Here is a 27,671-nt window from a genome sequence, read left to right as displayed (position 1 = left end):
GCAATGGTCACGATGGTGGTCCCACGGGCCATCGATCTGGTCGGGCGGAAACGACTCTCGTTCCTCCGGCCTGGGTATTCTGCTGCGGGGAGGCAACTTCACCGTCTCCGAGGTCAAGGAGGTGGTGGGCGGGCGACTCCTGGTAGCAGACGTAATGTACAAGAACGCTCCACTCCGGTTAATTAATGTGTACGGCCCGGCACAAGGGGCTGAGCGGCTGGAGGTTTTTCAGCAGCTCCCACTGCTGCTGGCGACCTCCAGGCCGGTCATTCTGGGCGGGGACTTCAACTGCATCATCGATGCGGCTGGACGATCCGGCAGGGCCGGAAGCAGATTGGACGCTACGTCCAGATCCCTGATGGAAACAGTTAAGGATGCCAAGCTGCACGACGTCTTCAGCAACCCTGCAGACGGAGCGCAGCGTAGATACACCTGGTCGCGGCCAGACGGGTCCATTCGTTCCAGGATAGACTTCCTGTTTGTGTCCCGTGCATTCACAGTCAGATCCACCGAGGTCAAGCCGGTGTTCTTCTCTGACCACTGCCTCCTACTGGCGGACTGCCACTTGGAGGAAGACCTGAGGGTGGGCAGGGGGGCATGGAAGCTAAATGTGCAACTGCTGACCCCAGAGAACATTGAGGAGCTCAAGAGGGATTACAAAGGTTGGAGAACCGTGAAACCCCTCTTTGAGTCCCTGACACACTGGTGGGAAGTGATCAAGGGAAGCATCAAGAGGTTTTTCATCCTCAAAGGCACCCAGAAAGCTAGAAAGGAACAGAGGGAAATGTCCCGACTCCAGGAAAAGATGCAGAATCTGCTCCGGCTGCGGTCGATGGGGGTCGATGTCAAGGAGGAGCTCCAAGAGGTGAAGGGCCAGCAAGCCTCGCACTTTGCCTCGGAGGCCTCCAAGATCATCTTCCGTTCCAGAGTCCGCTCCGTGGAGCAGGATGAGACGTGCTCACGTTTCTTCTTCCAAAAGGTACACAGAGAGCGCTCTGTGATCAGCAGCCTGAAGGAAGAAGACGGCTCAGTAAAGTCATCACGGTCCGACATTCTGAGGATCAGCAAATCCTTTTATGCCGGACTGTATGACGTGAAGCCCACGGACAGCACGGCCTCCCAGTCCTTCCTGTCCTCTATCACGGAGGTCCTAGACCACAGTACGCGGGAGAGCCTAGACAAACCGCTAACTCCTGACGAACTGACTAAGGCCCTCGAGTCCTTCGAGAAGAGTAAAACCCCCGGAAGCGACGGCCTGCCGGCGGAGTTGTATTCGGCTCTGTGGGACTTGATCGGCCCAGACCTGCTAGAAGTGTACGAGAGTATGCTCCTGGCCGGCAGCATGTCAGAATCCATGAGGAAAGGCATCATCACCCTCATCTACAAGCACAAGGGGGAAAGGGAGGAAATTAGAAATTGGCGACCCATTTCACTGTTGAATGTGGACTATAAGATTCTGTCCAAGGTCATCGCCAACCGGGTCAAATCCGCTCTGGAATTGGTGATTCACCCTGACCAGACCTGCTCTGTGCCAGGCAGGAAGATCTCTGACAGCCTGGCGCTGCTCAGGGATACGATTGCCTATGTACAGGACAGGGGTGTGGATACCTGCCTCATCAGCTTGGATCAGGAGAAGGCCTTTGACAGAATATCGCACACCTACATGGGGGATGTGCTCTCCAAAATGGGGTTTGGGGAGGGAATTCGAAATTGGATCCAACTGCTCTACACTAACATCAGTAGCGCAGTCTCAATCAATGGGTGGGAAACAGATAGCTTTCCGATTAAATCTGGAGTCAGGCAGGGCTGCCCTCTCTCGCCTGTCCTTTTTGTGTGCTGCATAGAACCCTTTGCCGAGTCCATCAGGAAGGATCCGGGCATAAGAGGAGTGACGATCCCAGGCAGTGGAGGCACTCAGGTAAAAGCCTCCCTGTACATGGACGACGTCGCCGTCTTCTGCTCGGATCCGCTGTCGGTGCGCAGACTGATGCACGTCTGCGACCAGTTCGAACTGGCCTCGGGAGCCAAGGTAAATCGTGGGAAGAGCGAGGCCATGTTCTTTGGGAAGTGGGCTGACCGATCCTTTGTCCCCTTCACTGTCAGGGCTGACGGCCTGAAGGTGCTGGGGATATGGTTCGGAGGGACCGGGGCATGCGTTAGAAACTGGAAGGAGCGAGTGGCTATGGTGAAAAGGAAACTGGGCATGTGGGAGCGACGCTCCCTCTCCATTGCGGGTAAGAACCTGGTCATCAGGTGTGAGGTACTCTCGCTGTTGCTGTACGTGGCGCAGGTCTGGCCCATTCCACACTCCTGCGCGATGGCGATCACTCGAGCCATCTTCCGCTTTATCTGGAGGTCGAAAATGGATCGTGTCTGCAGGGACGCGATGTACAAGCCTCTAGATAAAGGGGGAAAAAACGTGCCCAACATCGCCCTCATACTGATGGCCACCTTTGTGTGCGGCTGCATCAAGCGGTGCGTAGACCCTCAGTACGCAAACACCAAGTGTCACTACGTGCTGAGGTTCTACCTGTCCCCGGTGTTGCGAAGGATGGGTCTGGCCACGCTGCCGCGGAACGCTCCAAGTAGTTGGACCGTGCCGTACCACCTGTCCCTGGTGGAAAAATTTATGCAGAAAAACACCTTTGACCACAAGTCCATCAGGCAGTGGTCAGCACGTAACGTCCTAGAGGCCCTGAGGGATAAGGAGAGGGTGGACCCTGTGGGATGGTTCCCCGAGCAGACTGTCAAAGTCATTTGGCAGAATGCCTCATCGCCAGAACTTTCCAACAAGCACCAAGACGTAGCTTGGCTGGTGGTGAGAAAGGCCCTCCCCGTCAGATCCTTCCTACACGCCAGGAGTCTCACCCCCTCTGCACGATGCCCTCGAGGTGGCTGTGGTGGGGAAGAGACCGTTGTTCACCTCCTTGTGGATTGTGCCTTTGCAAAGAAAGTCTGGAGAGAGATGCAGTGGTTGCTGTCGAGGTTCATCCCGAGCAGTTCTGTGACACAGGACTCTGTGCTCTACGGGCTGTTCCCAGGGACACACACCGAGACAAACATCGACTGCAGCTGGAGGATCATCAACTCGGTGAAAGACGCGCTTTGGTCTGCCCGAAACTTGTTGGTCTTCCAGCACAAAGATTTGTCCCCGACCGATTGTTGCGGACTGGCACAATCCAAAGTCCAGGACTACGTGCTGAGGGACGCACTAAAGCTTGGGGCAGCTGCCGCAAAGGCGCAATGGGGAAGGGTCGCTGTCTAAGACCTTTCTACCACAGCGCACCGAGAGACTGGGAACTGTTTAGAGCCCCTCGGGCTGTACAGATCAAAATGAAAGGCTGTAAATGACTGTAATATTGTTTGTACTGATGCACCTGGTGATACATTTTGTAAAAGTTTAACCTGGATTGTACCCTTGTAATGTTGTTTTTGAAATGGTTTTGAATGTGATTGAAGATTTTTATGAATAAAGTATATTTTTACAATAAAAAAAAAAAGAACACTCGGAATGGGCCCCAGCAGAGCCTGTGTGGCTAGTGTTCCAGCTAATGGGATCAATTTATCTTTGTATACCTGATCTAAACCTGTCATAATCTTGTATCAAATCTCCCCTCAATCCCCTTTGATACAAGGAGAACAGCTTTGCAAAACAAATCTTGTAACTCAAACCCCTCATCCATGGAACCATTCTGGTAAATCTCCTCTGCACCCTCTCAATGACCCTCACATCCTCCCTAAAGTGTGGTGACCAGAAATGGACACAGCATTCTATTTGTAGCCTTATCACTGTGGTATATATATTGACCATAGCCTACATGCTTTCAATACCTCTAAATATGAAGCCCGAAATCCCATATGCTTTGCTAATTACACTCTCAATATGTCCTGCTACCTTCAAAGATCAATGTGCATCTACCTCCATATCCCTGTGCCTGCACACTGCTTAGAGTGGTGCCATTCTGTCTCTTATTATCTCACCCCATCCCCTTTGCCAAAAATGTGATACCTCACACATCTGTATCTGCCTCTTGTCTGCCCACTCCACAAGTCTATCTCCATCCTCTTGTCTGCCCGCTCCACGGGTCTATCTCCATCCTCTTGTCTGCCCACTCCTCAAATCTATCTCCATCCTCTTGTCTGCCCACTCTATGAATCTATCTCCATCCTCTTGTCTGCCCACTCCTCGAGTCTGTCTCTATTCTCAGTTGGTAGTGTCAAAGAACAAGACCTGGACGGGCAGATGATATCCTGAACCATGTCCTCATCTCACTGGCTGCTGCAGTTTCTCATTAATGTGGTGACGACTGAATGAAGTAAGTTGCTGCACTGTTCTCGCTGTTGTTTCGGCCTTCACTTCCCAGAGGCAGTGCATACAGGGCACACCGCTAACCTTCCTGGAGATCATGTTCTGGTGAATCATGAGTCTGGAAGGTGCAAGTCTGATTGTTAAACTTGTTGTGACTGGTTGAACATCACATTCAGTGCAATGGAATGGCATTAAGGGGCAGGAGGAATATGGTCATTTCCTGTTGCCTTCACTTTATCCTGAAATCTTGTAGCAATTAAAGTGGCACAGGCGAGTCTTCCACGTCATGCTTCCTCAATTGCATCATCCCATGGAAGCTGACCCCCATCGCCCTTTTCAGGTCCCTGGCCCGCCTGCACTTCATCCTCCGAGGAGCTCTCATCCTCTTCCATTTCTCCCTCTGGAAGAGGTTCTCCCCTTTGCAGCACCAGGTTGTGAAGGGCACAACACACAACGGTGATGCAGGACACCCCATCTGGAGGGTACTGCAGCACCCCATCTGAGCAGTCCAAACATTGGAAGCGCATCTTCAGAATGCCAATGGTCTGCTCGATTAGGGGCTGTCTGGAGCTGCGAGCTGCATTGTACCTTTCCTCTAAAGCATTCTGAGGCCATCATATGGCCTGTCCCTCACAAGGTGAAGGTAGAGTTCCTTCCTGTTATTCTCCAGCCTCCCCCAGTAATACTGGATCTTATTGTGGTTGTGGTCAACCACCTACCCCCAAGAGCCTATCACTGTTGACATGCCCATGCCCCATGTGGACCTCTACCCTCACCACCTAGAGGCTGTGTGCACGATCACCAACAGAAGAGATACCCCCCTCCTAAGAAACCTTCACATACCCTCCCTGCCCCCTTTATTATGTTTACCTCAAATACAGGCTGCAGATGCCTCATAACCATTCCCAACCCATCAGCAGACAGTACTGAGCTAGACAAGCCAATGGACACAAACTGTGAAAACACCCTGCACAGCAAGCTGTGCATTATCCCACATGAGCACACAGGCCTTTCCCCTCCCCGGAGCAGGAGTACAATGTATGTGCCAAGCATGGCTGCTGCAGCCCAGAACTGTCTCTTCTCTATCACTCTTGACTGAGGTCCAGATAGCCCAAGGACAGTCTGTACTCTCTCATTCCTGACTGTGAGCCCAAGGACTGTCTGTACTCTCTCATTCCTGACTGTGAGCCCAAGGACAGTCTGTACTCTCTCATTTCTGACTGTGAGCCCAAGGAGAGTCTGTACTCTCTCATTCCTGACTGTGAGCCCAAGGGCAGTTTGTACTCTCTCATTCCTGACTGTGAGCCCAAGGACAGTCTGTACTCTCCCATTCCTGGCTGTGAGCCTGTTGGATCTTGTAGATCCTCATCACAAGCTTGTTGCAAGTGTTGTCAAGTTGGTGCTGTAGATAAAAGTTGATCAGCAAACACTTCTTGGGTGGAAAACATTATATTTACAAAGGTGCTCAGCAGCAACTCGTGTGCTTTCACTTCAAACCCTAGCTCTACATTACTGACCACTAACTATAGAGGTAGCCCATGCTACACTTCTATTGGTTACTAAACATCATATAATCTTCCTTTATAACATTCTCCTTAAAGGTATATTACACATTAGGTAAAACCATAATTACCACATCTCTCCCCCTTTACTTGGAAATACATTTTAGATTTACAAGTACAATTTTCTTAAGATAGCAACTTACCTACACTGGTAAGTAATTGACACGTTCAGTCTTTCTGGGGTTTCCCTTAGGCATGTAGAGTGTCTCAGCACAAACTTCAGATGCTTTGTCAGGAATCTCTTTTTCTGGAGTTGTCTGAACATCAGGTGTTTCAGCAGGCACCTGCAGATCTCTATCCTCAACTCTTGCAGGTACATCAGATACATCAGACACGTCTGTACTGGGTTGAATTCTCTCAACAGGAAATGTTGACCCAGTTGTGAACACTGGTGGAATCATTTCTTGGTGATTTGTTTCTCTCTTCCTTAGATGATCCACATGTCTCCGTATGACTTGGCATTGCACCTCCACATGGTAAGATAGAGGTTCAGTCACTGCGCTTATTTCACCTGGTTACCACTTTGATCCTTCTCTAAAATTCTTCACGTATACCATTTCTCCCACGGTAACTTCTGATCACGACTATGCCAGCCGTATCTAGTTTTCCAACTTCCCAGACTCCTTTCCATCTTCCACCCCCACCTAAATTTGGCCTGTTAGAGGGAAATTAAAAATGCTAAAAGAGAATACAGTAAGAATTTACTGAAAAAACGCCTAAAATCTCCAGGCAGACATGGCTGCTAAACATATTAAGCATTGAAGATTACCAGATGAACATTGCACAGCCTTGAGAGTCAGACTGGAGACAAAAGTATGAAATAAATTAGATTAAGTGTACTCCTCTCTCAGACAGGGAAGGGACAGATGGTTTTAGCTTAGATATGGGAAGATGAACAATGGACAAAGAGGGGGCTTTGATGAAACACAAACAATCTTGAGTTGCAAGAATCAAGTTCATAAATACATGCCTTAATCCTGATTGGATAGTGTAATTATGTATACATCCTTTAGAATAATTGGTTAGCAAAATCACATGTTTATGTACTCAATAGGATAGAGATAGTATGGAACCAGTGTGTCGTTTGCCGATTGGATGCACTGAAATGTGTTATGAAAAGAAAAAGTACAAAAGTAGTGAAATGTAATCAATCAGGGAGCTGGGTCTTCATTCTTAGGAATGATTGCGGCTCCCTTGCATATGCTTGAATAAAACGGGTTAAAAGGAAGTCTGAGTCTCGTGCGGTCGTTGCGGGATCGGAGAGTGTAACATCTCCTCTTCAGTGGCGTAGTTGGCAGGATTCGCCTGGACCTCTGTGAAGGTGGAACAATCACCTGGTAAGTATTTTCATTTGAAAGATACTCTCCGGTTGTTCACGTAAGACTAGAATGGAGGTCTAATAGGGCGAATCCGAATTTTTCGGCCAGGGAGACTCAGGTGGACAGTTTGGGCGATTGAACCTTGGGAGATTCAGATCTCAGGGGAACTGTGGGTCCCTGTTTTGGTGTGTGTGACCATTTAGTGTGTGTGTGGATATGGCCGAGAATACCGAACTCGAGTTCATTGCAGAATGGGGAGGTGAAGGTACCATGTGCCTTCACCTCACCAGGAAGCATAGAAAGCTGATCAGCAAAATGAAACAACAAGGCAGCCAAGCAGTCTGCCGTCACATTCTAAGGAATGGTGGAGAGCTCAGATTAACGATAAAACTGACAAAGCTACAGAACTCATTTTGAGTCTGTATCTGCAACAAACTAAACTAATACAGAAATATCTCGATCGAGTTGCGCCGGTCACCGCAACAGATCGATTTCTCCCAGAAGCCACCAACTGATATTGGGAATAGGTGGAAGAATAATGGGGACCTAAAAGGTCCCCTACTGAATTTTTGTAACTTAAAAGAAATGAATTGATCTAAGTTTCAAGAGCTATTTGTGCTGAGGAGAGAGAAAGGGGGTACCCCTTGGGGTGGAGTTAGTGAACAGTGATAGGCAGGAGCAGAGGAAATGTGAGCTTTAGTCAGTTTGATTGTCCCTATAGGTGGAGCCTCCAAGATCCCTTTATTCCCCCCACTGCTACTTGAAGTTTCGCTTAGAGTTAAGTTCAATATTAAAAGAATATAAATACATACCTTTATATATGTCTTTGTTTGTGTGCAAGGAAACATTTGTATGTGATCTTCAATGTGTTTTCTTCCCTAAACTGTCATTTGTGTGTGTAGTTCAGCACTTTAATGTAGAAAGCTCCATATTAGATTAAAGGAAAAGTACTCAAACATTCCGAAGTTTTGAGTATAAGGTTTGAGTTGAGATTTCTGGAAAAAATCGCAATTTGAAAGTATTGTAAAGATAAAACAGGGTTTACCTTTGTTTGAGATGAACCAACCTTTATACCACCCCTTGCAGAGTAGTAGGGAACAACCCTTATCACCAACTTCTAAGCTGTTTGGGATTGATACATACAAAATTACATTAGCTCATACGAGTTAGTATTCTAAAATTCTGAGGAAAAAAAATCACCTGAAATTCAAAAGGATTCTAGGAAAACCAAAAGACATAAACACACGGTCTAGGTGGTTCCAATGGATAAAAAGGGGTTTCTTTTGAAGAGATTAATTAAATATGAAAGGAAATCTGCATTCCAACAGCACTGTAATTTGAATTTGGGGCAATCTTGAGATGTACGGTGCAGTGTAATTTAGAAGGTTGCTTTTGAATAACGAGGATGCGATCCAAGATAAATAATGTGCTGATAAACATATGGAACTTTTAATCTGGATACAAATAAATACACATGAGAAAGAGGTATTTTAATTTTGACAGTGTAAATTACAGTTCTTACAAAGTTTTAAAAATTGCAATTTGGTTCCCGATAAAATTCTCAAAAGGGAATTTTTATTTTAAAACGTTTGACAACAATTGACACTAATTCAAACACTGCAAGCTTTTTGTAATTGTCAGTCTGTTCCCAAAATATAAAGTTAAGCTCAAGACCTTGACAAAGTTTGGCAGAAATCCAATTTTTGGCCGAGTTAATGAATCTGGAATAATTCTAAAAAAAGGGTCAGACACAATTTAGCGAGTTACTTTTGAGACAAAAAAAATGTTGTTTGAGAAGAAGATAAGGAAGCAAAACTTGTCAATGCCTGATTTCTGTTTTAAAACTGTTATGGGAATACTTTATTGGACTCTAAAGTCTCTCCAGACAACCTGAACAAGATAAGATGGTAGCTGTTGCATGTGTAAAATGGTATGAGGAAAGGATTAAGGGTAGGAGAAAGAGTTAGGGAAATACAAACTGTTTTAAGGGAACTAAATTTGATAATCTGGCCATCAACTGAGATATTGGAACCACACAGGGGTAGATAAGCAAAGATCTACAGACAGAGATCCCCGTTGACATGGAATAGTTAATATGGCCTAATGAGTAAGGAAACATTTTAAATGATCAAAACAATAGAGAAACTGACCTCAAAAGAATCTTAGGATGATCATGGTCAGGAAAAAGAAACCTTAGAGGTAAAGCTATTCAGAATCTGTAGTTGAGGCAATTGAAGGATAAGGAGAAATAATACATAACAACAATTTACCACAAGATGGATACAGGTAAAGGGAAAGCTGGGAAAAGGCTAAATAGATGTATTACTGACTATATTAATGTGCCTGCGAGCTACAAAAAGTAAGACCAATACAAGACTTAATCAAGGGAGGGCAACCATCTAAGGAATGCATACAAGACCTTGACTGGACCCCGGAGTGTGAGAGAGCACTTGCTGAGATTAAACAGCAGCTCGCTACAGCACCAGCTTTGGGGCTCCCAGACCTGACTCGCCCTTTTCAAATTTACTATAATAACAACTCAGGCTATTATACGGCAGCAGTGACGCAACAACACGGGGATCACAAACGTCCCGTGGCATACTATTCTAACAAACGGTCTCCATTGGCTGCAGGATTGGCCAGGTGTGTTCAGGCACTCGATTGTGTCGCCTGGGTAGTAAAAGTCAGTGAACCCATAACGATGCTGGGAGAGATAGTATTGCATACAGGACACACTCTGGTTCAAATATTAAACACAGGAAGGCTTAAAACTGTATTGGATGCTCAGAGGGCCCAGTGGGAAAGTTTGTTACTCCCCAGGAATGGTAGGATAACCATAGTAAGGGACGATGGAAATAACCCCGCAGGATTTATGAATATCGAAGGAAAGGAACATGTATGTGATATACAAGGTGGCAATGAGCAGGTAGATAGGGTAAGAGAGCCTTTGAGAGAGGCGGACATGACTCTCTATGTAGATGGATCCTGAAGAATAGTGAATGGGAATCCATGTACAGGATGGGCTGTAGTGGAGGAGGGAGGAGGGGTGAGAGCGCAAGGGCGTTTATCAGGAGACAAATCAGCGCAAGTAGCAGAACTCAGGGCCTTAATAGAAGCCCTAAAAATGGCAAAGGGAAAGAGGGTGAACATATACACAGACAGCCGGTATGTGTTTGGAGTTGACCACGACTATGCCGGACCATGGAGCAGGACGGGATTCGTCACCTCCAGTGGGCAGACAATACAACACGAAAGGCTAGAGAATTAATAGACGTGGTACAGGGGCCTCAGGAAATAGCAGTGATAAAAATAAAGGCCCACCAGTAGATAGACACCCCAGAACAACGAGGGAGTAGCCAGGCTGATAACACCGCACGGAGCATGACTGACGAGACGGTGGACGAGACGATAGCCGCCATTACCAGCCCGGAAAGGGGAATCCCAGAAATAAATATCAGTGACATTCACAATGCGGCAGGAGAAGAATGGAAGGAATGGGAGGAATTGGGCGGCAGAGAAGGTTCAGGATGGGATTTGGCGAAAGGAAGGAAGGGTTATTGCTCTTCAGCGTATTAGACAGACACTATTAGAGATCTACCACGGAAGCCATAACACCGGGCGGAACAATATGATAAACTTAATAAGCCAAGGTTGGTGGTGGGAGTAGAAAGGGATGTGGCAAAATACTGTCAGCAGTGTATAGTGTGTGCACAACATAATTCCAGCAAGGCCGTAAAAATTAGACGACAACACCTACCTCGTCCCAAGGGGCCCTGGGAACAGATACAAGTTGACCTAATGGGACCATTGCCGATGTCAAAGGGGAAAACTGTTTAGTAATAATTGACAAATTCATCCAGTGGGTGGAGGCATTCCCTACAAGGGACTGCTCAGCAACAACCGTGGCTAGGATATTGGCGGAGGATGTAATACCTAGATGGGGAGTGCCTATCCAGATGGATTCAGACCAGGGTACTCATTTTACAGGAAGGGTCATTAAGGAAACATGTAAACTCATGGGGATAAAACAGAAGTTCCACATTCCCTACCACCCGCAGAGCTCAGGAATGGTGGAAAGAGCGAATCGAACTCTAAAAACATCTATAGCCAAAGCAATTCAAGAAATAGGGCACAGCTGGGCCACCATATTGCACCATAGGTGCATTTTGATGCACCTTAGGGCTACACCAAATAGGAGAAGGAGATGTAGGGCCACTGAAAGGAAAAATACGGAACTATGTAAGGGAATTAAGTAAGCAATTACACGAGTTGAGAAAGGAAGTTAGGGACAAACAAATGATTAGGGACATAGAAAAAGAAACAGTGGACCCCTCAGATGGGGACCAGGTTAATGGTCAAGATGAACCCAGAACAAACTGGGTTAGCACCCAGATGGCAAGGACCATACGAGGTAATTATGACAGGTGATACGTGCGCACTTCTAAGATATGAAAATGGGAAATAAATGGAGGCATTACACATAGTTAAAAATATATGATGAATCACCAAGCAGTAACCCGGACAATGGGAGCTGATGTTAATGTCTCCACAGGTCTACGATCCTGGTCAGTACTGGCATGGGAGGCACCGACCATTAAGTCAACGATGATATCTGCCTCCGCCCAGGACAATACGCATTACTCCCCCGAGGAGGAATTGGGGAATGGATAAAGAAGCCCAACACCTGGATCACGGATCAAGCCACCACACGCACACATCAACGGAACTCACGTGTGGCAGCACAAAGGGTTGTTAAAGTAATTTACGCTTAACAGCACCAGGGCAGCCAGTCCAGCTAACACCCCTTGAATGTCAACAAGGGAACTTCACGGGGTGGTGGTGCATACCCGAAGGCAAGGACAATGATAAATTGACAAATGCGCTCTTGAGGGTACGCCCCAGCGGGTTGGTACACTCAACCAATAATATCTCGCTAAGCATAAGCACAGACACGAGTGGCGGAGTAACAATAACTGGGATTTATAACAATATGACTGGACTGGGTTGGTGGTATGGGGGATGTGAAATGCATGCACCCCTTACCAGCTTTTCGCCAACAGACATTTTGGTGTATCTAGAGATTAATGTGACCGCCAGATGGACAGGCCTACCTCCCTTTGTTTGGGAATCTGGTCTTGAGGGACAGTATTGTCAAGGAACATGTAAATATGTAGTAGATAGGCATGATTGTTATGATACATGATGTTTTACATTGACTACATGTGGATATCAAAGACCCATTCACTGTCCAGATGTAGTAAGGGATAGTCAGGATATGAAAGTCAAAACCATTACTACATGATGTAACTATGGTCTCCCTGGAAGTGACATATATCTCGGGACTCCTGTCAGTATTGCATGTGACCTGTCACAGCCACCAGAATTCCATAAAATGGGCTAGAAGCCAACTGAAGAGGATAGTCAATGACTATAAATTTCGAATCGTCCCGGGAGTTAGAGCAAAGGCACAGGCTAGGTTAAAAAGAAGTACACTAGGAGATATAGGAGGGCTATTTGGGAGTTCCAATTCCATACTTAATTCAGGTCAGATTCACGACTTAAATGATTATGCCTCCTGGGTGGCCAATGAGAGTACCAGAAGGCTGCACTACAATGCGCGCAGAACAGAGCATGCCCTGACAGCTGTGGAGATACAAGGAGAAGGTCTGCTACAGGTCCTTAGGCAGACCACAGACGGGATTATAGATAGAACTGAATCACAAGCTACAGGGAGGGCATGTGATATGCTAACACGAGACTTGATTGATGGGGTAAAATCCGACATTGAAGATATCAGGTTCAGAACAATCCCCCAACACATGTTTGAGTCAGTATACCAATTGAACCTCATAAATTTACGCAAGGATCGGCAGGAATTGGTGATTACACAACCTCAAGGTGGAGGAGAGGATGGAGTCATAAAATTCATCATGACCATTCCCCAAGAACATCATCCAAACAGGGCTTTCCAAGGCAGCCATAGGTTTGAGTCCCTAAGAATAGATAAAGGGTGGTTGGTAAACCGTTTAGGGTACATGGGTACATCTCCTGCATGAAAGACGCAGTATTGATGAGCACTAAAGATTGTTGCACAGAATCAAGAAATTACCTTGTGTGCTCATGTCAAACGCTGGAGGTATTTACAAATACTAGTAAAGTCACATTCCCAACATTACCAATTCAGGAAGCGTTTAAGGCAATTCAGGTGTCCTCAACTCAATGGTGCTTCATGACCAGTGAGGCTGAGTTCCTTTATGGGGACTTACTTTGCGCCACCAACTCATGTTTTTGCCTACAGGTGACCGATCCTTTAACCATAGGAGACTTCCATTTGCCAGGCAGAACCATGGGATACTTGTTTAGCACTTGGTGGGATGACACATTGTTCACTGATCAAACTCCTGTCAGAATAGCATGCCTAGCCATGCAGGAAGCAACAAGGATAGCTCAATTGTATGTAGAAGCTTCTAGAGAGCAAATTGTGAGGGGGCGTGTGCAAGTGGATTTAGCCACCCAATCGGCCAGGAGGATAGCCCAATCAGCTACATCCTATGCTACAGCCGGAAGATTGATGAATTGGTGCGAGATTGTTAGAATGGGTATGACGATAGTCACAGGAATCATGCTCTTATGGGCTATCGGACTCTGCTACTACCAACATAAAACCTGGAAAGGGACTCTCCAGGCACAGACAGTAACAACCAAAGATGCGCATCAGTTCCCCAACCTATGCATACTCCAAGGGAGACGACAGGAGAAGGGAAGGTTAGGTTATACAACCAGGCGGTTTAGGATTCCTCTGGTGGTCTGGACGACTGGCCATCTGAAGGACCAGAAGAGGAGTTCTCAACTTAAGGTGTGGCCAGCTTGAACTTTGATAAGGGTCAAAAGGGGGGACTGTTAGGGGGAAATAAAAAATGCTAAAAGAGAATACAGTAAGAATTTACTGATAAAACCCCTAAAATCTCCAGGCAGACATGGCTGCTAAACATATTAAGAGTTGAAGATTACCAGATGAACATTGCACAGCCTTGAAAGTCAGACTGGAGACAAAAGTATGACATAAATTAGATTAAGTGTACTCCCCTCTCAGGTAGGGAAGGGGCAGATGGTTTTAGCTTAGATTTGGGAAGATGAACAATGGACAAACGGGGGGCTTTGATGAAACACAGTCTTGAGTTGCAAGAATCAAGGTTCATGCATACATGCCTTAATCCTGATTGGATAGTATAATTATGTATACATCCTTTAGAATAATTGGTTAGCAAAATCACATGTTTATGTACTCAATAGGATAGAGATAGTATGGAGCCGGGGTGTCATTTACTGATTGGATGTATTCAAATGTACTATGATAAGAAAAAGTACAAAAGTAGTGAAACATAATCAATCAGGGAGCTGGGTCTTCATTCTTAGGAATAATTGTGGCTCCCTTGCATATGCTGGAATAAAACTGGTTAAAAAGGAAGCCTGGGTCTCGTGTGGTCGTTGCAGGATCGGAGAGTGTAACATCTCCTCTCAGGCCTTATTAAGCTCAGTCTCGTCCTGAGATGGTGTTTCATCAATAACTCCGCAGGTGTGACACCAACTGTTGAGTGAGAGATGGTCCTATAATGAAAAAGAAAGGATGCTAGCTTGACTGCTAAGGAATCTCCAGTTAACTTCTTCATGCCTGACTTGAACATTTGAACCGCCCTTTCGGCCGGTCCATTTGAAGAAGGGTGGTACGGTGCAGTTTTTATGAGTGATACTGTTGAGGCTGATAAACCATTGAAACTCAGCACTCATAAATGCTGTGCTGTTATCGGAAACGATTACTTCTGGTAGTCCGTGAATAGCAAAACTTTGACGTAGCTTCTCAATGGTAGCAGAAACATTGTTCCCATGAAAGGTCCCACAGAGTCAATGTGTAATCATATCCATGGTCTTCCTGGCAACTTCCAAGGGTGTAACAGAGCTGTTGCAGGCAACTTTTGCAGTTGCTGACATTGCACACAATTCTTCACTAAACTCTCTATTTCACCATCCATCCCAGGTCATCATGGAAAGCTAAATGCAATGGTCTTCATTTGGGATATTCTTGAATGGACACTGTGTAGTTCAATTAACAGTGGCTCTCTTCACTTTGGAGCTATTATCGCTCATGCTCCACACAATAAAATACCATCCTGGCTGGTTATTTCATATCTTCTGTTGAAGTACGGTTTCATTTCATCAGGTACAGGCTCTTGTGACCAACCATGAAGCACTTGTTCTCGTACTTGAGATAGGACTGGGTCTCTACTTGTCCAGTCTCTGATCTGTTGAGCACATACTAGCAAGGAATCTATGATATTTAACAGTAAAACAAGTTCTTGTGGGACTGGGACATCCTCATCATTTTCTTATAAAGGCAAACAACTAAGTGCATCAGCATTTGCTATTTGATTTCCAGGTCCATGTACAAAAGTTTGCTCGTATGCTGCCAGGGTTAAAGCCTTATTTGTGTTTCCGTGTCTTCTTTCTATGTGCCTTCTTCTTTCTAGCACTGACTTTAATCTCAGCCTTCTTATCGACTTCAATTTTGGCCAGACTAATCTCAGATGTAAGCTCAGCTTAAATGGACTCAATGGTTGGGCCTGAAAACATTTCATCATCTGTCTGCTTCTTAGAAGATTCTGTGACTTTTGCCTCTGAAGCCTCTTTGGTTTCAATTAGCTGATTCTTCAGCTCTTCCAGCTCTTTTTTGTATTTGTTTGCTGCCTCCTGGAAGATTAAGCATTGTTGTGTCTTCTCTGCCAACTCATCCTTCAGTTTATTCAGAGAAGTGCTGAATTCTACTTTTCCCAGTGGTACAAACTTTGACTTGAGGAAATCTTGTAGTGTGTGAAGGTCTTTCAGCAGGTTTTCTTTTACCTTTCGAAGGTTGCTCACCTTTACTCAAACTCTGTCCATAAGCATGGTCTCTTCCAGTTCCTTCTGCTGTTCTACCATCTTTTGACTGAAGACAGCCTGCATTTCTTCAGGTTGTTGAATCCTTACACTCCTTTCCCAAAACAGGAATGCTTCCAGCTTCCTTTTGGAATCTCAGTGGCCACTCAAGCCTGATTTCCCTTAGCCAGTTTTGCCTGAGGAGGCCTGGTCCACTGCCTCCCCATACCAATACCGGTAGCTTTACCAATTGGCTTCCATAATGGGCAATTGCTCTGCTTCTGCCTTTGACTTGAATCTCCTCACCCATGTATGTTTTAAGTTAGGCATCAGTTTCTTCTAATTTTAATTTATGTTTGCCATAATTCGGATATCGGAAGGTATGTTCCCTAATTGGAAGCTCCTGTGTCTACTTCAATTCTAACAGGTTTACCATTTACTTTCACTGTTACATAACTGTTGCATCATTACTGAGGGCTTTGGCTGGTACGAGGCCCACCAATTCATCAAAATTTTTCAATTCTGGGGCACTGTAACATGTAGTTAAGAGGATCGCTCACCTCTTCTTTTCCCCTAGAATCTCATTCGCTTGGAAAAAGAATGCAAGGCGTTCAATATAATGAGACCAATCATCTGTGACTGGGTTGAAAGGATCAATTCTTCCAAATTGCGACATTCTGTGAGGGAGCTATTTTGTCGATTTGAACGGAAATTCTACTTATAATTACTGTGTGAGGTGCAGCGCGATTTCGTTTCTCTTCATTTCTTCCATTAACTTATCCCATCCTCATCGCCAATTTGTTGGATCTTGTGGATCCTCATTGCAAGCTTGTTGTAAGTGGTTGTTGAGTTGGTGCTATAGATAGAGTTGCTCAGCAAACACTTCTTTGGTGGAAAACATTATGTTTATTTATTAGGGAACTCAGTAGCAACTTGTGTGCTTTCACCTTAAACCCGATCTCGACATGAATAACAACTACAGAGGTAGCCCACGCTACTCTTCTATTGGTTACTAATGATTATGTGATCTTCGTTTATAAAATTCTTCTTAAAGGTATGTTACACAATAGGTAAAACCATATTTACCACAGATCCCAAGTAGTGTCTCTACTCTCTGGGCCAATATGTTGATTTTCAATGAGACTGAACACTACACTGTCTCCCTTCCCACACCCTCCCCCTTGATGAGTCTCAGTGCGACCCATCCCTCATGTGCCTCATTAACACACACACCACCCCCCCCCCTTTCCTATTCCAGAGTCTGTGCACATCCTCTCCCATTCATACTTGTCGTCTCCCATCCACCCCTGTGTTTGTCAGCGTCTGCTTCCCATGTTGGGCTCCAGTTTCCCACCTCTGTTTCCCCTCTGCCTGCCATTATTCCTCTCCTCCTCCACCCCCTTTCAATGCCTTCCTGCCCCTCTGCCTTCCAACGTGCCCCCTCCCCAACCCCCTTCAATGTCTTCCTGCCCATTTGCCCCCCATGTGTCCATTATCCCTTTCATTCCGGTCAAAATGCTGGTCTCTGACTGAATGTTGAGCCCTGTCTGAGTACCACTGAACAGTGATGTCCTTGTGACTACAGAGGTATCCACCGGGAACAGTCCAACCCGACACTGTCAACAGCGTGGCATTCCACTGGCATCACGAGACCGGACAGGTCGGCTAGTCGTGTTGCACTCAGCTTGAAGTCGTGGGCTAAGTGAGGTCCGACCACTTCATACCAATATTTTCAAATGTGATTCAGACCGTGATTCATTTCCCTCTGGATTGGAAGGTGACACGTGATTCCGGCAAGCAGCAGATTTAATGAGCATTCGTGAGATGGTAGTGAAAGGAAGTGTGGTTCACGCCACTGGTCAGCGGGTTACCTGACCCGCCATTAACCTGCCATCAGGAGAGCTGTTTACACACCGGCAGGATTCCGTTTTTTTTTTGGCTACCAGTAGATTCTCCACTCCCACCCACCATGAAACCCACCATAGGCAGGATCGGAAAATTTTGCCCACAGTCACAGAGTCAATCTCCGTATAGCAGACATTCCCCCAGTCACACAATCTCCAAATCACAGTCTCTTCCAGTCACAGAGTCAATCTCCAAGTCACAGTCACTCCATAAGCATTGAGTCATTCCCCAGGTCACTCCTGCAGTCACAGTGTGTCACCCCATGTCCTGTGCTCCATCTTTCCTGTGCCCATCAGGCAGCTGGAGCAGATTCCCTTGAGGGATTTAAAAAGACAGGAAACATCCAGCTTCCAACACACAGACAGAACTGGCCATTCACAGTCCACAGGAGAATAACCAGCTCCTAACACACACACACAGAACTCAACAATAGGAAATCAGTAAGAATCCTCCGACACTCTGCACCTCCCAGATAATTACACCTCACCGTCTCATATCCAGTTATGACCCAGCAACAAAAGTCAGCCTGTAAATCAGAAGGGAAATGCTTCCATTAAACACACTCAATATCCAACACACAGCTCCAGTCAAACAGTTCAGCACAAAGCACCGAGTAAACAGCTCTCTCAGCTGGATCTTCTCACACAGCATAAGGGGCATTTCCAGACCTGATTCCCCACAGGATAGTCAGACTGCCTGAACATTAGTGTGGATATTATGTGCTGTAATTATTATAAATTCTGTTCCTTCACCCACCGTCTCCTCATTTGGTTTTCAGTCCCTACAGGAAGTGAACAAACTCTGGAAATTGTAAACAGTAACTGTTGCGTCCATATGATAGGAAAAGAAATCCAAAACTTTATTCTTTTGCCATGTTTAAAAAAATGGACTTTCTGCAGAATGAAAAAAAGATGGCTGCTACAAGTCACATGACTGCAGGATTGGCCCTTTCCTCTGGAAACCACCAGGAGTTAAAAGAGCAAAAGAATTCCTTTCTCACACCTCATTGTATGGACCCCTTGGAATCAGCAAAAGCAGAGGAAGTGCAGATGAACTGGATCCCCAACCTGAACTATCACAAAAGAGAGAGATCGAAAGTCATTATACTGGAAGAGATGCTCTCTCTTAATGGAATTCTGACCAGTAGTACAGAAACTGATGTTAAGCTGCAATTAAACACTAATAGGCAATGTCACATTAACCATTCCTCTGCCCTTTTGGACAGTTTTAACTTTACATCTTTGGCCTCACAGGGAACCTACTGTTGAACATCCAACCAGTGAATGCCAAGAGCAGAACTCCAGGCTGAACAATAGTCTTATCCTCAATGCCTGTCTCTGCTGGAATACTTCCTACCATTGCCTGCAGAACTGACCCAGTCTGTGTGTGTCAACTTAGTCTTGCAGTATCAGCACCACCTGTAAAGCAAACTCTACAACTTTGGTCTACAGCCATCTGAACTCGAGCTCCTACATGAAAGAATTCCTCATTGGACTCTGATTCTGGACTCTACAAATCATGTGAACTGATATTCATTTCGGTGGTTCTTGTACTGCTAGTTTCCATAATTGTAAAACTCTTTTTTTCTATCCCCACCCCCTTACTGTGTGTGTGTGTGTGTGTAGTGGGGTGGGAACTTACAAACACTCCTCCCCCAAGTTTTGAAATGCCAAATAAACTAACCTTCTGAGCTAATCATAATGTGAGTTTTCTGCGAGTTATTAGTAAATTTGGTCACACAAATTGAGGGTTTGGGAAAAAGCACCACCACATACTTTAAAAATAATTCAAAACACCTTCTGCTTACGGACAATTGTGAGAGGAAAGAAGTTCAGTTTGCCGGTCTCTCTCCTGCCCTGTAATTTATTAATTTACCAAAAACACTCTTCAATCGGAGAGTCCAGTAGTAAGGGAGGGTGAGGTGATTGGTGAGGAGATTTTTTTCTTTTTGTTCAGATCAGGGACAAGTTTTAATCTTATTTCTGGTAAATGTAGATAGTTGTCTGATAACTAAAGCCATGGCAGGACACCTCACACAGTGGCAGGTTGCAGTCATTGCAGAGAGACCAATGATGCCCTGCCTCAACTCATCTACTGTTGAAACCCTCATCCATACCTTTGTAGGCTCCAGGCTCAGCTATTCCAGTGTTCTCTTGGCTGCTCTCACATCTTACACTGTAAACTTGAACCCTCCAAAACTCTGCACCTATGTCCTGACACCAAGACTCATTCACCAATCAACCCTGTGCTCGCTGATCTACATTGGCTCCTGGTCAAATAATACCAGAATATTAAAATTCTCATCCTTGTTTGGGAGTGTATCTTTAAATTTTGGGTAACTGAAAGGGGGCATGTGACCTGTGCTGGAGTCTGTCTGGCAGTAAACCTGGGAGTTTAATTGTTAATGATCAGAAGAAAATTCAGATTGTTTTATTGAGAGGGAGCTGCAAGGTATTCACACTTGAGGACAATGACAGATGTTCAATTCACAATTATTTTGGGTTATTGTAATGCGTGACTTGTACCTGATGCTGAACTGAAAGGATGCTGAGTTTATACAGGAGCTTCTATACATATTAATGTCTCCTTTTGGTGATGTTTACTGATCTGGTCAAAGGTTAAATTGGCCTTCTGAAAACAATTGGACTGATGGTGGGAGAGGTTCGAGACAGACACTGCTGAGACAGACAGTGCTTTAGAATGACAGCTCCCCTGTGTGAACACTGGAGGGTAAACAACACAGACAACTCTCAGTGTAACAGAAGCAGGTGACCCGGCTCCAAGCCCATGTGGAGATGTTGGTGTATCGCGAGAGGAAGAGTAGGTGAAACAATCCTGGCACACGTCACATTGGAAGGGTTTGTCTCCCGTGTGGGTTCACTGATGTTCCAGGAGGCCCAATAACTGTGTGAAGGCTTTATTACAGAACTCACACCGATAAGGTTTCTCCCCTGTGTGAGTGTGTTGATGGACCAGGAGATACACTGACTATGTGAAAGCCTTGTCACACACCTCACACCTGAATGTTCCTATTCTGTGCAAATCTGCTGCTGTTCTAGGTGGTTCAAAGGCTTCAGGAGAACTTTACTGTAAATCTAACACTTGAAGGGTTTCTCCATCTGATGGACCAGGAGCTTTGATGAGTTTGTGAAGGTTTTGTCATATACCTCGCACATCGACTGTTACTCTCCAGTGTGAATGTGCCATTGATTCACAACGGCTGATGATTGTGCAAATTACACACCTCATACTTGAATGGTTGCTCCCCAATGTGAATGAATCGGCATTGCACAAGTGTCACTGACAGTATAAAGGCTTGTTCATGCACCTCACAATTGAATGGATTCTCCTGTGTGAATCATCTTGTGTACCAGGAAGGATAATGATCTTGAGAAGCCTTTGACACACTTCAGACTGAAACATCTTTTCCTCAGTGCGGATGTGTCAATGTTTCATGAGAGATGCTGACTCTATGAACGCTCGGTCACACACCTCATGTTTGAATGGCTTCTCCCCTGTGTGAATGTGCCGATGATTGAACAGGCCTGATAATTGTGCAAAGTCCTTATCACACACCTCACACGTGAAAGGTTTCTCCCCTGTATGGAGGCGTTGGTGTTCATGGAGGGTTGATGACCTTGAGAATGATTTGTTGCATACTTTGCAGGCGAATGTTTTCTCCCCAGTGTGAATACGTTGGTGTACACGAAAGTGAGATGAGCGTGAGAATGATTTGTCACACACCTCACACTTGAATGGTTTCTCTCCTGTGTGAATGCGTCGGTGTTGCACGAGTGTTGATGACTGTGTGAACGCTCGGTTGCACACCTCACACTTAAAGGGTTTCTCGCCGGTGTGAATCCTCTGGTGCGTCAGGAGATCAGAAGATTGAATGAAAGACATCTCACAAACCTCACACCTGAAGGGTTTCTCCCCGGTGTGAATCCTCTGGTGTGTCAGGAGCCTTGTAGATGTCGCGAAAGCTTTATCACAAACCTCACACTTGAAGGGTTTCTCCCCTGTGTGGATTGTCCTATGGACCAAGAGGTTTGATGACTGTGTAAAGGCTTTGCCACACACCTCACAGGAGTACAACTTCTCCCCTGTATGAATGCGTTGGTGTGCGCGAAGGATTGATGACTGCGAGAATGATTTGTCACAAACCTCACATGTGAATGGCTTCTCGCCCGTGTGAATACGTTGGTGTGAGCGGAGGTTTGAAAAATGCGAGAATGATTTGTCACACACCTCACAAGTGAATGGTTTCTCTCCAGTGTGACTGCGTTTGTGTAGACGAAAGTAAGATGAGCGTGAGAATGATTTGTCGCATATCTCACACTTGAAAGGTTTCTTTTCCATCTGGCTGTCCTTGTGTTACTGATGGTACAAGATTTACCTTGTGTTTTACGAGATCTTATGAGCTTGTGCAGCACTCCTTACACAACTGACACTTGAACAGCTTCTCACCTGTAGGAATGAGTCAGTGGTTCATGAGACTCAATGAATGATTGAAGCTCTCACCACACTTGGAGCCCACTCACACTTCTTCCCAGCCTCACCCTGACCGATCACCCACAGTCAAACCTTCGGAAAGGTTGGTTCTGATGGAAGGCTGCACACCACTGACCAGTTTCAGATCTGATGATATGTCAAAGCTCCCCTGACCCGATTGATTTCCAGATGATGGTTTCACTGCTCAACATTCTCTGTGTTGAGCAATGCTGTGAAGGGTCTGGATGTCTTCCAATAGTTGTGCAGTTGTTCCTTTGGTGCTGGTCAGGATGTAGCTATCCTCTCTGTATTCTCTGGTGTAGTATGGTGCAATCCTTCTGTAAAACAGGAAAAGGAAACATGATTTTCTCCAATTCCCTCTCCCCCTTTGCTGAAGGGACTGACTCCTCAGTTAGAGACTGTGCCACAGTGAGTGCCAGTCTGCTATTCCCGTGTGGGGGATCAGATATAAGTCCACTCTTTTTCCTCACTTGACTGTCACACACACTCTGTTTCCAGCAGGGACTCTGGATAGTGACCAGGAGCAGACAACGTGGCTACTTTCTTTCCTCCCCCCAGCCCCCACCTTCCCAGGCACCATGAGGACAATGGAAAAGACAGTCGGGCGGAATGTAAAACGGGCTATCAATTCACTATGAGCTCGTTGTGCTGGTGAAGACCAGTTTTACCCTTAGAGTATGTGTTTAATATAAAAAAACACTCAGGAGAAATGTTAATTCAATGGAAATTTTGAAATTTCTGCCCTCGCTTACCAAAATTATTTGAAGAAAACACATTGGGCAGGAAGTGCTAGAAGCTAAGGAAAATATTGCTTCAGTGTAGCTGATTGAAAGGTTCTGGTTTATCCTGGGAAATTAGATACACTGCACTCGCTCAGACTGCACATCCCAAATTCAGCTATCAGCCACAGCACTGGGCAAAACTATCAAATCCAAGCCCAGGCTTTTGAAAAAGGCCGAGGCCTTCAGGTAAAATCTTTAAGGAAACTTCCAAGGAAGCAGCTCTCCCTCAGTCCTGCTGCTCCGACTGGGCAACATCCCTTCAGAGGAACTGTATAAATTACAGTCTTGAGAAAAAACAGCTTCCAACACACAGACAGAACTGACCATTCACAATCCACAGGATAATAACCAGCTCCCAACACACACACACTGAACTCAACAATAGGAAATCAGTAAGAATCCTCAGACACTCTGCACCTCCCAGATAATTACACCTCACCTTCTCATATTCAGTAATGAGCCATCAACAAAAGTCAGCCTGTAAATCAGAAGGGAAATGCTTCCAATAAACACACTCAATATCCAACACACAGCTCCAGGCAAACAGTTGAGCACAAAGCACCGAGTAAACAGCTCTCTCAGCCGGATGTTCTCACACAGCATAAGGGGCATTTCCACAGCTGATTCCCCACAGGATAGTCAGGCTGCCTGAAGATTAGTGTGGATATTATGTGATGTAATTATTATAAATTGTGTTCGTTCACTCACCATGTCCTGAGTTGGTTTTGAGTCCCTACAGGAAGTGAAGCAGCTGTGGAACAGGAAGGGGAGAGAATGGGCAGAGGTGGGTGGGGCTCTCTGATTGACGTCTCTCACAGCCAATCCTAATATTTCTGGAGTAACCTGAGTTTCCTGAAGTTTGGGAAACTGACCGGTGAAACGGAGGCGACTTTGAGCAGCAGATCAGGTGGGGATTTAAACTTGTCATTGTCCCATCTGAATAAAACCTCACTTATTACAGCTGCTGTCTCAGTTCCCCCGGTAAATGTTTGACAGAGATTTCTAGTGTGGGAATAACATTCTTCATCCTCAGAGACTTTCACACTGACAACATCAGTGTGGGATGTGTAGCCTCGGATGTGTTTGACAGCAGATCAGAAGAGGAGGGCCTGCAGCCTCCAAGGTAGCGATGACATGCAGTGGTGGGATCAGCACATGCAGAGGAGAGTGGGACACGGAAGAGAGAATGCAAAGGAGAGAGGGACACAGGAGAGACATGGCAGACGAGAGGAACAGAAGGGAGAAATGACTGATTCTGTGACTCAAAAACTGACTCTGACTGTGGGAGTGATTGTGTGTCGGAGATTGACTCTGTAACTGGGGTAGTGACTTGGGGAGTGATCTCTTTCCATATCAGGTCTATCTGTTGGCCTGTCACCTGTGCCACCTCACCTTGCCTGACTCCTTGCTCTGCCCCTCATCCCTCAGCTCTCACCTGACCCCATGTCCCTTTCCAGGATTCAGGGACTTTGGAGAGGAAAGGGAGGTTGGAGATGGAGCAGTAGTTTGCAAGGACGGAGAGGGTCAAGGGATGGTTTTTTGAGGAGAGGGTGATAACAGCAGATTTAATGAACAATATTGACCAGCATGGGGACCAGGAGGAGAAGTTGGGTTATCAGCAGAGAATAGGGTTGAGTGAACAGGGGGTGGGTCTCATGGAGCTCAGCGAGGGCATGAGGGGAGATAGGAGAGAAACTAGAGAAAGATGTGAGTTCAGGGCTAGGGCAGGAGGAGCATTAATGGAAGTTTGTCCAGGTGGGCTAGTGGAAGGGAGGGAAGTGGCAGAGGCAGTTGATGGGATTGTTCCAATCTTATTTTCCTGAGCAGAGAGGTCAATAAACAGGAGCAGAGATTTAAAGTAATTGATGGAAGGATTAGAGGGGAGTTGAAGAGTAATTTTTTCACCCAGAGGGTGGTGAGGGTCTGGAACTCACTGTCTGAAAGGGTGATAGAGGCAGAAACCCTCATCACATTTAAAAAACACTGGGATATGAACTTGAAGGAATAACTTCTACACATTTAAAACGAGGATGGAATAACTTCTCCACGTTGACACTGTTCCATCAAACACTCACAAAGAAGGGTTAGATATAGAGTCAAGCTCCATCTAAGCTCTCCCTGGATGCCCACTGGCGGTGGACGGTGAACCAGTTGTCCATCATACCTTTAAAGTCTCCTTCTCTTGAGCTTAAAGGAGTGGATATGAAGTCTGTACTGGGGTAAAGGGCCAGGGTGAGAGAGGGGAATGGTTTTATTGGGGACTCGGGCATCTCAGGTGGAGGTGAGGGTGGGGATGAGTAAATCAGGAGCTGCAGAAATGTTGTCTTGAACGGAGGCCCAAAGGCCTAGACAGTTGGAATTTGGAGACTGCAGTTATTGGTGATTTAGGGACGAATACAGAAGGAGGTAGAGCTGGAATGTGGAAGAGGGATGTGGGTGCTGAGTAACACATGGAATTGATCAGAGATGGCCTTCTCTGTGATTAATACAATGAGAGTAGTGAGACCAGGTGAGACAGCGAGGTCAAGGTGGTGGCTGGGTTGGGGAAATCACTTAAACTCCGAGTCAAGGCAAGCAAGGAAACTTCTGGAAAGACAATTGCTTCTCACATACAATCTACACTTTGCCAGCATTAATTACTGACACACAAAAAGCAAATCCCGATCCTGTCAGCTCATTACTGGAATGTTTGGAATTGTGAGGCAGTCGGGAGGTTGAAAACAGCATGAGAAGAGAGGCAGTCTTAGCTTCCAAGGGTGAGAGGAGTCCGACCAGCGTGGGAGCACACTTCCTGGGCTGCTCAGTGGATTTGAAAAAAAGTGTGAGTGACAGGAAAGTTGTGATTTGATTGGTTCTTGAGCAGCTGCTGTTAGGGACTGTGTTTCAACTCCAGTAATTTTTAAAAACGTATGTTTCTGAACAAGCACAGGGAAAGTAAGAATTTATAGGCACATGAAAGGGAGCTGATTTGTGAGTAAGAGTGAAGAAATTCTATTTTCTACTAATCTCCGGTTTACAGTTAATAGTACAAGAGTAAGGTTAAAGTAAGTAAAAGTAACTAAAGTTAAAGTAAATAAAGTGATTAAAAAGTTTAAGGTTAAGGCATAGCAGGACAGCTCAGCCAAGTAGAATGCCCGTCCTGTGGCATGTGGGGAGTCGTGGACACTTCTTGTAGCCCAGACAAGCCCATGTGCAGGAAGTGTCACTGGCTGCAAGAGCTTGGGCTCCGCATTTCAGAGCTTGAGCAGCGGCTGGAGTTACTAAGGTGCATCCGTCAGGCAGAGAACTACCCGGATAGCACGTTCAGAGAGGTGGTCACACTGCAAGTTAGGGGCAAGGGAATGGGTGACCGCCAGGCAGTCCAAGAAAAACTGGCAGGTAGTGTAGGAGTCCCCAGAGGTCCCGCTCACTAACCGGTTTTCCATTCTGGATATCAGTGAGGGCGATGGATCCTTGGAGGAGTGCAGCAAGAGCCATGCCCATAGCACTTTGGGTGGCCTAGCTGTACAGGAGGGAAGGAAGAAGAGCAGGATGGCTGTACTGATAGGGGATTCTTTAGTTAGGGGAGCAGACAGGCTTTTCTGCAGCCTTCAATGTGAATCCAGGATGGTATGTTGCCTCCCTGGTGCCAGAGTCAAGGATGTCGCAGAGCGGCTGCAGAACATTCTTATGGGGAGGGTGAACAGCCAGAGGTCGTAATGCACATTGGTACTAAAAACTTAGGTAGGAAGGGGGACATGGTCTTTCAATCGGAATTTAGGAAGTTAGGTAGAAAATTAGCAAGCAGGATCTCTAAAGTAGTAATCTCCGGATTACTTCCACTGCCACGTGCAAGTGAGTACAGAAACAGGAAGATAAGACAGATGAATGTGTGGCTGAAAAGATGGTGCAGGAGGGAAGCCTTTAGATTCCTGGGACACTGGGACTGGCTCTGGGGGAGATGGCACCTGTACAAGCCGGACGGGTTGCACCTGAACCGAGTCGGCACTGAGTTCCTTGCAGGGCATTTTGCTAGTGCTGTTGGGGAGGGTTTAAACTAACTCAGCAGGGGTGTGGGAGCCAGGAGAGAATATTAGAAAGTAATACCAGGGTGCACCAAATGCTGGGAGAGGCAGATAGCACTAAAATAGAGAATAGTAAGTTAATAGATGGAGTCAGAGTAAGGGAGCAAGTAATGAAGTCTAAATCAGGGTTACTCTGCATGTATGTGAATGCACGGAGTCTAGTTAATAAAATTGGGGAGTTACAGGCACAGGTTGCCTTGGGGGATTATGATGTTGTGGCGATAACGGAGACCTGGCTTAAGGAAAGGCAGATCTGGATGTTAAATATTCTTGGTTACAAGGTGTTCAGAAAAGATAGGAAAGGGAAA

At 45.9% G+C, this 27,671-nt stretch overlaps 1 protein-coding gene across 5 annotated transcripts in view; it reads right to left on the bottom strand.

Moving 5' to 3' along the window:
- LOC144695253 (uncharacterized) overlaps window positions 1-27,671 on the bottom strand; it is a 612,706-nt gene that overhangs the window by 546,565 nt on the left and 38,470 nt on the right. For 4 of the 5 annotated variants that reach the window (XM_078566158.1, XM_078566156.1, XM_078566160.1 and 1 more), the window contains exon 1: window positions 21,025-22,629. In XM_078566158.1, the coding sequence (XP_078422284.1) occupies window positions 21,450-22,364 (915 nt within the window). In that variant the 5' untranslated portion in view covers window positions 22,365-22,629 and the 3' untranslated portion in view covers window positions 21,025-21,449. Of the gene's footprint in view, window positions 1-21,024; window positions 22,630-27,671 lie in introns of those variants that run through there. The other variant, XM_078566157.1, reaches the window with a different exon arrangement.

Source organism: Cetorhinus maximus, chromosome 21 (assembly GCF_964194155.1).
Source record: "Cetorhinus maximus chromosome 21, sCetMax3.hap1.1, whole genome shotgun sequence".
In the NCBI taxonomy this organism is placed as follows: domain Eukaryota; kingdom Metazoa; phylum Chordata; class Chondrichthyes; order Lamniformes; family Cetorhinidae; genus Cetorhinus; species Cetorhinus maximus.
This window is presented reverse-complemented; position numbering and strand designations above follow the sequence as displayed.